This window comes from Stegodyphus dumicola, chromosome 3 (assembly GCF_044657685.1).
Source record: "Stegodyphus dumicola isolate Sdum_Otavi_A_Nest chromosome 3, ASM4465768v1".
Lineage (NCBI taxonomy): Eukaryota > Metazoa > Arthropoda > Arachnida > Araneae > Eresidae > Stegodyphus > Stegodyphus dumicola.
In genome coordinates this window covers 5,560,474-5,572,826 of record NC_140770.1, presented here as the reverse complement: position 1 = coordinate 5,572,826, position 12,353 = coordinate 5,560,474, and the positions used below count along the sequence as shown (strand labels likewise).

Below are 12,353 nucleotides of genomic sequence, written 5' to 3'. Positions count from 1 at the left end.
AAGAAATAAATAACTAACTAAAAGCAGTAGATCACATACTATATGATTACCGGAACCTGTAAATTCTCGCAAGTATACTTCCAACCTGGCTTTCTGTTCCAATTTTGAGAGGTGTGGTCTGCAGGAATTAGTCCCTCCGAAACCCGCCATGTTTCTTATCGAGAACAGAAATTCCAATGTTGAAGATCTTGATGAATTAAATTCGTCAAGTCTTAATAAGAGATTAAAGTATAGAACTAAATTGTTAAATGATCTGAGACAACGATTTAGAAAAGAATACCTTAGTCAACTGGTTCAAAAGCATAATGAAAAACGATCTCGGGAACCTGTAGTAGGAGAAATAGTACTGATGGAGAATGATAACAGAAAACGTTTATTTTGGTCCTTAGCCCGAATTACAGAATTCATACCTGGACGTGATGGAAAGATTTGTACGGTTAAACTCAAGACCCGGCATGGAACAGCTGTACGACCAATACAATGCATCTTTCCTCTGGAGATACAGGCCAATGATAGAAACATAATTCCTGATAAGAAACTGGGTGCAGAGGAATCTAATTCTAGTGCTGGATGTATGTTAAAAAGGGAAATTGCACCTGATAAAATGGTGATGCAACAATATTCCTCCTCTGGACAACATGTGAAAGCTCCAAAAAAAACTTGATCTTTTAAGTAATGCTTGTTATGAGCTTGAGACTCAACCTGAGTCTCAAAGGGGGGGGGGAGGATGTTGTGATCTTTTAAGTAATGTTTGTTATGAGCTTGAGACTCAACCTGAGTCTCAAAGGGGGGGGAGGATGTTGTGAAATGAACTAAAGTAATAAATGGCGCGAAGCACTGCTCAGCCTGCATGCTGAGTTTTTCGAATGTTTTGCTTGTAGACAGAACGAAAGCTGATCTCGGAAGAGTGAGAATGTTGTGATGAAAAAAAAGAATGGCTTCTTAACCCCTTCGAGCCGGGTAGCGAAAACGCGCGCTTATCGCTGAGGCCGGCAGTGTCTTACGCGAGCGTCTCTCCAGGGCCGGGGGCCTTTTTTGCTAGTAAGCCTAAATCTATGAAATTTCCGAAGTATCAACGCATTGTTTAAAAATGCTCTATAGAGTATTTAAACGGCTTATGCTTTATAGACATTTTTATATATATACTTTAATTACCTTATTTCTTGTTTAAATGCATATTTTACACATTTTATTTTAATTACTCACCATTTTATGAATTTTAACATTATACACCTGAAAACTAAATATATTACTTAAAATTCTCTTTTCGTATGAAAAATTTCAAAACAGGGATCTACACACAGTCCTACGTTACATTCCTTGCACTCGTAATAACTCATTTGCCGTTTTGGAGGATTTTTCCGGGAATGTGAACAAACGAAGCATCGTCGTCTCATTTTCTTATCAGTCTCTTCTGAACAAAGTTTTGGAAAATGTCTTTCAGTTAATCTTTCAGAATCAATATCAGAATATCAGAATAAATATCTGAAATATTTTGCATCATTTCTGCTATTTCATGCTCTGTTAAACATTTTCGAGGCTTCGACATTGCAACGGTAAAAACAAAGAATTCACGTCTAACAAGATCTAATTACTTTCTAAAAACTGAACTGCAAACCGAAATACCCAACGCTTTAGAGCAAATAAAACTTCTCTACTTACAGTAAACAACTACCACGTGCGATTTAAAGAGACATCACGCCATTCGGAAACATTTATTTCCCCGTTTGTTTATATAATCAAAAGCACGTGTATGTGAGTCATGCTTCTCTCATTTCGAGCAGAAGGTCTAATGTACATGTATCTGAAACCATATGGACATACAGTGCCATCTTGTGGCAGAAATTATAGTTTGAAAAAAGTTCCAAAGTACTGGCACAAATACGTGACAGTCGGTAGAGAACGGAACAATCCTCTGGCACGCCTGCGTGTCGGCCGCTAGGTAAGTGTGTTCGTTGCTGGCACGTATACGTGACAGTCGGCGCGAAGGGGTTAAGAATTTTTTGTCTTTATTCATAATGCACCCAGCCTCGGGTAGAGGCAGCCCGCAACTGAACAAACTGTTTTGAATATATTTGATTTATATATTTTCTGTGTTCTTCGTTAACAGTAGCTCTAAATGGCAATTTAAACTAATTTGGTGTCCATCCTTCACAATCAAGTACATTCATGCAAGCTGACAATTATCTATGTAATCTTTCCACAAGATAACACAGCCACAATCGAAGATATGATTTTTGCCATCCCATGTCTCCTAAAATGCTACTGGTATAGCTGCATTGGCTCTGGCCTTGAATACAGCATGTCATACAATCAGAATTGCTTTCAAATAGTCTCACTGCAAGAACACTACTTCCAGGTAAGTCCTCACACTAAGTGTGAAAACTTTTGAGATTACTACAAGTTCAATAACCGGATTCTCTAAAAAAACACCAAATGTAATGTTGCACAAAATGTGAGCAATTTTCACACTGCCGAAGATATCTGGAGAATACATCACTCCAGACACTATATCAGACATTCAATATCTGAGTCACTTCCACAGCATCTGCCATTCATGCTGCCAGAGGCATTTACTTTGGACATTACTGGGTGGTCTTAACTACATAAATTACAATATTGAATCAAGTTATCATATATTTTTTGTCCATTTATATTTTGTGATTAAAATTAACTTTAAAAAATTTCTATCGCAATAACTTGCAAATATTTTTATTGGGAAATATAATGACAAAAATCCAAGAAATGACTAACCATACACAGAATAATTAAACAACATATATATCAATAATTCATTTCTCTTTTTCTTTAAATTCAGAAATTTCAAAAATTTAGAAAATTACTCATTTGGATGATGCGAATATTAATACCATGTTTGACTAAAGGTAAATTAATATTTTTATTCTTTGAAAAGCAAAAACTGCTTTCATAAATAAATTTTATTTTATAATTACAGAGCATCTTACCAAGAATTGTTACTTACTTTTTCTTTTCCTTCTGTAAATCTATTGAGAATGGCTATTCAACTAACCAAGATGCAGTCTTCCTGGTATGGCAAAATATAATAGCCTGTCCTATTGACACAGTACCATATATGTTACACAAAGCTTGAAATTTCTCTTCTTTATCTCTGCATACTATGTAATACTGATCTATATTATCCAAACTGTCTTCTTCCCTTTTCAGTTTAATTATAATAGGATCAGAAACAATCAATTCTGCAAATTGCATGACTTCTTCAGAATAAATAGCTGAGAACAGCAGCATCTGACAGTCTTTCGGTAGCTGCTTACGGATGCGAATAGACTGGTCTTGATATCCTTGAGTCGAGATCATAACATCTGCTTCATCTAAAACAAATTCTTTTATTTTCCTGAGATCAAAACACTTATAGCACATTGCCCAATCATAAACTTTACCAGGAGTTCCAATCATAAACTGAGCAGTAATTTTTTCTCCTCTTTGCAAAACCTCACCTCTAACAGCAAAAAAAAATTCAATGTTAGGACAAAATTTTGCCATTTGTTTTGTCACTTTTCCTGTCTGCATGGCTAACTCATATGTTGGGGACAAAATAAGCATGTGAGGATATTTCAAATTTCTGTCCACTCTGCTCAAACTTGCCAAAAGAAAAGCAGCAGTTTTAAGCGTACCACTCTGAGACTGAGCAATCATATTTTGTCGAGGATCTGCAATAAGAGTAGGAAGAGCAGCCTGCAGCCTCTTGTATTTTTGAGGGTGAATTAAATCCCATACCACACACACCTTTAAGAAGTTCAGGTCGCAGATTCAATTCTTCAAAAGATTTCACAGAATACAGAGATGAATTAGGATTTCTCTGGATATCTATATCATGAGAAACTTCAATTAAATGAAATCTTGCAAGTTTTTTCATCAGAGATATCTCAGCAGGATTTAATTCAGGTTCATCATCTTTTTCATCATCGTCTTTTGATGCTTCATCAGGAATCTTTGGAGGAGGTATTGGAGGTGGCACAGGTGGTAGAATAGGATCGTCTAAATTTAAATTGTCAACTAATTTCGAAATTCCTTTATCTTGTATATGAGAAGAAAGACCCCAATCATCAACATCTGCCATGATAAAGCCTATCGAAAATGTAAATGTCAAAATATAGATTTCTGTAAATTCTAACATATGCAAAGACAAAGATATACTTAGAAAAACTGAAATCATAACAAATATAATGCATGCGTCCCAAATAATTAAAATGTATGAAGATCATAAAAAGCAGTTATTTTAGTTATATGACATTACTTTAAAGTGATAACTCTATTGCTGCACTTAAGAAAATAATAAATAAATAAATAAATAAAAATAAATCTGATTATTATGCCTTTCATTAAATGGTATTCAATTCTATGTCCAAAAACTCATGAATATACAAGTTACCTACTAACTAAATGTAGAAAATGGTTCCCAGTGGAGAAATAGTATCTATTTCAATTTGGAACTATCTTGTTTAGTTACCATCTAGACTTTGGTTTTTAAACAGGACAGAATAAATAATCATATTTTGTGAAGTTTTTACATCATGAATATGTTTGTGTCAACAGAGCCAGGTTGAAGAAAGGCCAGCACCTGGGTAATCATGTAATATGTGATCTAATTACTTAGCTGTTTATTTTTAGAGGGTGATCCTAAAATTTGCTGTCTTCTCACCTTTATTTTGCATGCTCAAATTTAAAAAGAATGTTTTAGTCTAAGAAATAAATAACTAACTAAAAGCAGTAGATTACATACTATATGATGACTGGAACCTGTACATTCTCGCAAGTATACCTCCAACCTGGCTTTCTGTCTCAATTTTGAGAGGTGTGGTGGTACAAGAGACTTGCACCCTTCTCCCTCTATCACCAATCTCTTGAAAGGACTTCAGGTTTGCTGTATATTTTCAGTGTCGCTTGCTGCAGACACTATATGCTTATATACATCCATGCTTTCTCCAGGATTTAAAGACAGACCCATCAATATGTATCACTAATCATTACAGTAACTGGACTCAGAGGTCGACAGGTTAAAACAAGGCAAATATTCAAGTAGGCATATTAGATATCACAATGCCTAACTGCTGATGAAATACCGAAGGTTGCTAAACCTTGTTCTCCTACCATTAAACTCTCAAAAAGGTGTCAGCTAGCTGCATATTTTGAGTGCCCCCTTGCCAGCAAAACACTTACAGACACACATGCCTTCTCTGAGAATTGAACCTGGGCTCTCTGGGACAGCAGTCACCATCTCTAACCATTATCCCATCTTTATGTCTACAGCAGGACTATGAACCAGTCCTTAATTAAAAATCAGAGGAACAACTTAGTTATTTCACCAACAATTTTTTTTTTAATTCTAAAGATGACAAAGATTATTGACAAAGATTATTATTATTATAATTGACAAAGATTATTTGCCATAGAGATGTTTATAGCATGAAGAAGGTAAAATTAAATGTTAAATCACTATCAGAGCACACAATGCAATTTCTCAATATTTCACTAAATGCAACTTTTCAAGTAATCTTCACTTAAATTTTCCCAATAAGGCCTAGTGATCTTTTCTTTCTTCCTTCCATGAGGTTAAAAAACATAAAACATACAGTTGAACTTCTCTCCCATCATCATAAAAAACTGCAGATAGAAACCTACTATTCAAACTAGCACTCGTAAAGCACTTTTCTAGGTGAAGTTAGCATTGTGCTTCATGTTCATAGGTGGTTTTTAGAAAAAAAAAAAAAAAAAAAAAAAAAAAAGAAAAAAAATCTGGATAGTTAATTCCTCCCTTGGATTTCATGAGAGATCCAAATGGTGACCTTGAGAGAGCAGCAGGCACAATAAATCCCTAATGACCATGTCATAAATGAATACATCTTCCAGATTCTGTAAAACAGTTGTTCCAGAATTTAGCTTTGGTAGGGTCACTGGTAAGACTGAATTAATTTAATGACCAGTGACCTATACTGGTGACTCTTCTAAACATAAAAAGTAATAATTACTGTACGAAGTCCAAAATATAGATATCGAAACCCCCAGCAAATTTTTCTTTTCTTTACAAAGGTTTAGAAATGAGAAATATAATACTCAAAGCATGTGTGCTGTTAAAATGATTTTCTCCCTACTAATTAAAAACTCTGCCAGTCGCATTTGATCTGCTAGGCACAATTTGATCTGCTAGGCACACATCGAGCACTTTTGTTTGCTCTGCCTCCTTCTCTCCAGCCAATTAGCTGCCCCTCTTCTAGTGCCACTTACAGTCATAAGGTCAGTCAGTGAATATATTTCTTCATTTCCAGTTAACATATGAAATGCCCCATAGGCTCCCTGTAACCTATTATGTTGCTATTTGACAAGTAAGTTTTCTGTGACTTTTTAATACTATATCACATTTTTGTTAGCATATAACAAAATATTTTATTATTATCTACAAAACTGAGTATGTTTTGGGGCTCTGGCTTTTCATGCACATTGCACCTGATCATGTCATGAATTGTAAAATATTTTAATAATTTAAAATATTGCTTATTACAAAAGTTGATAAAAACATTTTCATAAAAACATTATAAATATTTATTTGATTCAGGCTTCAAATTGTTAAATAAAAATAGTCCGATTTGAGATACCCTCAAGACCTGATCAATGGCAATGACTTACTACAAACTGTGCAGTGTGAAATATTGTAAAAGCTTCATAATTAATTGAACCAAGACATTTGGCTTAACTGAACGAACAAATAAACAAAAAACAAAAAGAGTCAGAAGTAAAAAATATCTAGATTTTTTATGTGGTTTGTTTTTACTTGACCTTGTGCAAAAATAAAGTTGGCAGCCCAGAATATTTTTGCGAACGGAAGCCGGCAACGCAACAGCTTGATCCTGCCATACTCGTGACAATCTAACCTGAGAACACATATAAAACACGAATTATTATTTGGCAACCTTTCTTTAACAAAAAGTCATGAAAGGTTGGTGATTTTCGTGATTTGGACACACATGGTCCAACAAAACCTTTTATTTTTTCATCTGTAAAAACTCGCATTGCACAAAAGGTGGTTCCGCTAATATGCAAAATGTTAAAAATGGTAGTCACACAGTTCATAAAATTTGTGCTGTATGTAGACAAAATACTGTTTCTGATGACATAATTCAAATGTGATTCAAGAAGTTTAAGCTAGAAATTTCAGCCTCGAAGATTATGGATGGCCATCCTCCATAAACAAGGTTCTATTAAAAGTTATCATTGAAAATCCACATTAAACAGAGCAAGAAGTATCAGGCAAACCTAATATTTCAAATGCACTGTATGTCATTAGAAGGCGACTAGGTAGGTAACTTGCTATGACGTATGGGTACCCCATACTTTTAACAGAGCAGAATATGCTTGCTTCAGTTTCCACATGCGACTTCTTGCCAAAAATAAATAAAGAAGCTCATTTTTTTAAATGGCTCATTACTGGAGACATAAAGTGGATGCTATGCAATAATGTTACAAAAAAAGATTACAGGATACACTAAATGAACCTCCTTTTGTAGAGGATAGCATCCCAAAAAAGTAATGCTTTGTGTATGGTGGGACAACAAAGAAATTGTGTAACATAAATTATTGCTACCAAGTCAGGCAATATACTTTTTCACTAAAAGCAGAAACCGAAGCTAAGTGCTCAGAACTGACCAATAGTCGAGGTGTTATCTTTTACCATGACAATGCTCGGACCTACACTTTAAAGAGTATCAGGCAAAGACCTATTCAGCATGGCTGAGATGTTTTGTGTCATCCTTAATGTTCACCAGACCTTGACCCCCCTCACATTTCTGTCTCTTTGAAAGTCTCCGAGAGATTGTCAAGCAGGGCCTCAGTAACTTCTTTATGAAGAACCTAATAACATTTTTATGAAAGGAATTTCTCAGCAGCCAAAAGGAAAGCAAAAAGTCATAGAACAAAATGATACTTATGTAATTCAATGAAACTTTCAGCTGTACTCTTATATGCACCCTAAGATCACTAAATGTGGCGATATGTGTCCGGCACTGGTTTCTGTCACGATTGTGACAAACCCTTTTGAAGTTGAAAACTCATTTGCTGGAGTGGTTTAATTGCTTGTTGGTTCGTGTCGTGCATGTTTTGAAATGGCCTATGTTGCAATGAGAGACGTGGTTGTAAGAGGGTCTGGGAGCTTATTTTTAGTGGCTGTGCATGACAGAAGTAAGGAAACGCTGATGCAGTGTATTAAAGAGGGGATTGAGCCTTGTAAACTATTTTTTTGGATGGCTGGAAATCTTACAAGGATTTAGGAGAAGAAGGTTTTGAACATTTATTTGTGAACCATAGCATCAATTTTGTGGATAGCGACGTCCTCCACGGCATCACTACGTCCTGATGCCGTGGAGGACGTTTGTGGCTGTCATATAGAGCGCATGTGGCGGCATGTTAAAGCTACGTTCTGCTGTCCGAAAAAGTACTGATTATGGTAAGTGCATTTTATTTTATTGTTTTTATTTTGTAGAATGTTATGTTCATTGTTTTTTTACTATGAATTTCTGTTGTTTTTTTAATTATTTGTAATTTATTCTCGATTGTGCATTTCGTAGATGTTTTTTCAAGTTTAAACAGAATGCTGTGTACATGGTATTCTTTGAAATTTATTGTTGTTATGTTAAATTATTAAAGCGAGGTGTGCGTAGTTTGTAGATTCCTTTGCTCGCTAGACTGTGCAATACGTAGATTTTTTTTTTTAAGTTAAAACATATCGCTGTGTACATGGATTCATATAAAATATTTCTGGTTAGAAACTACGTTTTTGCTCTCTAAATTTTTTGTTTTGGATTTTTTTCATGCGAAAACCGGCTTTTTGGAGACATTTTACGCATAAAGTTCGAAATGTAGACAAAAAATTTGGATAGTAATGTGCCAGCATGGCGAGAAATTTTTCGCCACATTTGGCGACCTGACGGCGCATATAAGAGTAGTTCCAAATTTTCTTATGTTTTTTCATTGCTTCATTAGTATTTATCATCAAAAACTTTTAAGATGATCCAATAAACGTATATGCTGAAACATTTGCCTAGCACTTACCATCTCCCTATGAAGGGGAAGCTTTGAGATGAATTTTGAAAGGGTATTTAGTACTGCAAGTGCAAACACACATAATGAAAAAAACCCAGACTGTATCACGAAGACAAAAATTTCACATGATGTGAAAAAATACCAAAATCCAGAGAGATTTAGTATGCATTTAGGTAAAATATTGATTTATATAATTTTTATAGAAATGACACAATTAGCAGGAAATAATCACAAATTGGGTATTTTGGGTTTTATTGATGATTTAAGCTTAAAAAAATCAAGAAAGGAGAAGCACACTTAAACAAAGGAGTTTTAACTGAAATGTTTTTTTAAAAGAAAATAAATTCCAAACTTTTTACTTAAAAAAAAAGTTATTTATGATACTTTTCAGTTATGTGCCTGCTATGCATTTTGGCAGGTTTTTTTATGGGTAAATAATTTTAAGTTGTAAGATTAGTTTACATAAGGATGCATACACACATGCTGTATTTTTCCATTAGGTACACACTTTCCAAAATGTGTGGCAGGAGCATAACAGAAAAGTATCTAATTTATTTTTCATGTAGCCATAGAATGACCACTATCAAGAATGTGACCTTTAACCAGAAAATAACCTGAAAATAACATGAAAGCCTCTTCCCTCCTGGCTATTTTACACACTGCATCTTCATATTCATTTCCATGGATTTACATAACTCTATTTTATGCATATTTTCACAAATTTGGGCGTTATGTCAACTATGCTTTCATTCTCACTTTATGATAAATCGACAGTTCTCAGAAATTATTCATTTCTTAGTATCTGGGTTTGCTTATCTTTGGTGACAAATGCCACCAGAAAAACCAATTAGGCCCCATATTTGGTAATTCTACTAATTAAGCATATAGATTGCTTGTTTCTTACTGTATCAAAAAAAATTAATTATAAAATGGAAATAAATTTAAAAAGTTTTAATCATATTACACTAAAAGAGAGTATTTAACATGTGGCAATGAGAAAATCTCATAAAGAATTGACAAACACTAAATATTTTTTTTGCATTTACTAATATTTCTTCCTCTTAAAAAGCAAAACATATTATATACGTATGTAAGATAGACAACTAAAAATAACAGACCTCTTACTCTAAGATACCTTTTATTCTCTTAAGGAAAGCATATTTAATTTAAAATATAGACCAAAAATGTAAAATGCCACATGCGTAAATGTTATCAACTTCACTTATTGCAAATATATATATACGTATATATGTATACAGTCAAAAGTCGTTAATCCGGACTCGTGGGGACTTCGGCGATTCCGGTTTATCGATTTTTTCGGATTACAGATCATCAATTTAAATCTGTTAAAATGGCATGCAGAAATTATAAAATTAAAAATATGAAACCGTAATTTACGAAATAAAGAACAATTATGATCTAAAGGGTATCAAAATTTACAAAAAAAAAAGCTTAATATTTATTTGTTTACTTTATTAAACATTTCTTTCAATGTAAGTTGTTTAAGTTGCTTCGTTTTTTATGTTATAATACATTCTCTTTAATTCTATAAACAGACATAACTTCTTGTTCAGTTACAAAGTTCCGCTGTTCAAGTCCTATAATTGCTGTGTCGAGAATACCGACTAATTTGTCAATCGAAATTTTTTTCATTTTCAATAACCTCTGTCATTTTCTTCCCTATCAGATGAGGCATTTGATTTAAATCATATCAAAGCCGAGTAAGCAATTATAAGCCAAATAAAATAAAAACATCTGCCCTTAAGATAAGGATAGTTCTGACAGATCAACTTCCAATTCATTGCACACCGCAGTTTAGATAAAAGTTTAGATAAACAAACGTTAAAGTTTAGATAAACAAAGGATATGCCTTTATCCATTTTTTACAGCAATTCCACTTTTTGTTTAATGGACTCCGAAAGATACTTTCGATTTGTATATACCGATATATATTTACATATTAGTAAATATATATCGGAAATTCTATTTGACATAATCGAAAGTTCAAGCTTACTTTTATAAAATTGCTCTAAGAGTCTGCAAAAAATAATAATCCGGATCCAATTCGAAGATCAAGGAACAACGCAATCTGCAACATTAACTGAAATAGATAATTAGATAATTTTAGCTTAGCTTATCTCGTCCGTTATACATTAAACGCGCATTCGTAAATGTATTTTGTGCATGCGCACACGCAAATTCACAGCGGTAAAGGTCTTACGCTGTGAATCAACACGACGCATGCGCAGAAAGTTTGTAGATTTGAGGTATGGGTGTCCGAATTAACGACTTTTGTCTGTATATATAATCTATATGGAAAAATGATTACAAATTTACTTAAAATCCATTTTAAATATCAATAGATAATTTTTAAAAAGTGAACTTGTTTACGTTTTTTTAAAATAAAATGCCAGCATAAATTTATATTTAGTCAATTATTCCGAAAAAACACTCAACAGGAAATTTGAGATTCCACGTATTGTTACCAAAACTCTTTTTAGAATAAGTACTTCAAAAACATTTTTACTTTTATGAATAATATGAAATCTCACAGATAAGCTCTTTCATAGTAACTTCAAATATTAGTTAGTTAAATTGCTCAGAAGAGACTGATTAATATGCAAAGAAATCGAGTTTGGTTTCTTACTCTAAGCTAGTGCAATATTATAATGACCAAACAGTTAAAATGATTTTGAAAATAAATTTTATTACACTAAGTTATGCAAAATCATTCATTCAACACAGACTGTTAATCTAAATAAGTCCAATAAGCTAATACAAGCACTTAAAATATACTCAAAATAATTTGACAGTGCTTCTTGACTTAGGAAGAGAAAATCTCTCATTATAATTTTATGAATTAATATTAACAATGAATTAATTTTTAAATTAATATTTACAATGAGGAAAATGCTAGAATGCACCAAAATAGCACATCGAATACACTTGTACCAGAACGGCATGGCACTGCAAACTACAAAACAATATACGAAACCAATTAAAAGACATCAGATATTATGATACATACTTTTCGGCTTATACGATGAAAAGATAGCAGATTATTTCTCAAGCAATTATAATAATTTCTTTCTTTTTCCACTGAGGTGCTTGATTTTTATTACTCTCGCACAGATAGTACTACTCAACAGTCGGCATCAGACCAACCATGAAAATCGTAATGCCAGTTAGTATTGAATTTAAGTAGGATCACCGATAATCCTGATGGCTGACCACATAACGCATATAAATATAACTTGCATGACAAGGAAATTAAGAACTGG

General features: G+C 33.4%; 1 protein-coding gene across 1 annotated transcript in view; it reads right to left on the bottom strand.

Moving 5' to 3' along the window:
• Positions 1-3,005: 3,005 nt before the first annotated feature.
• Positions 3,006-12,353, bottom strand: part of LOC146997905 (DEAD-box helicase Dbp80-like) — a 32,025-nt gene continuing 22,677 nt past the window's right edge. The window contains exons 4-6 of the mRNA XM_085812303.1: positions 9,082-9,088; positions 3,766-4,107; positions 3,006-3,689 (exon numbers count right to left, since the gene is read on the bottom strand). Of these exons, the coding sequence (XP_085668429.1) occupies positions 3,019-3,689; positions 3,766-4,107; positions 9,082-9,088 (1,020 nt within the window). The 3' untranslated portion in view covers positions 3,006-3,018. The remainder of the gene's footprint in view (positions 3,690-3,765; positions 4,108-9,081; positions 9,089-12,353) is intronic.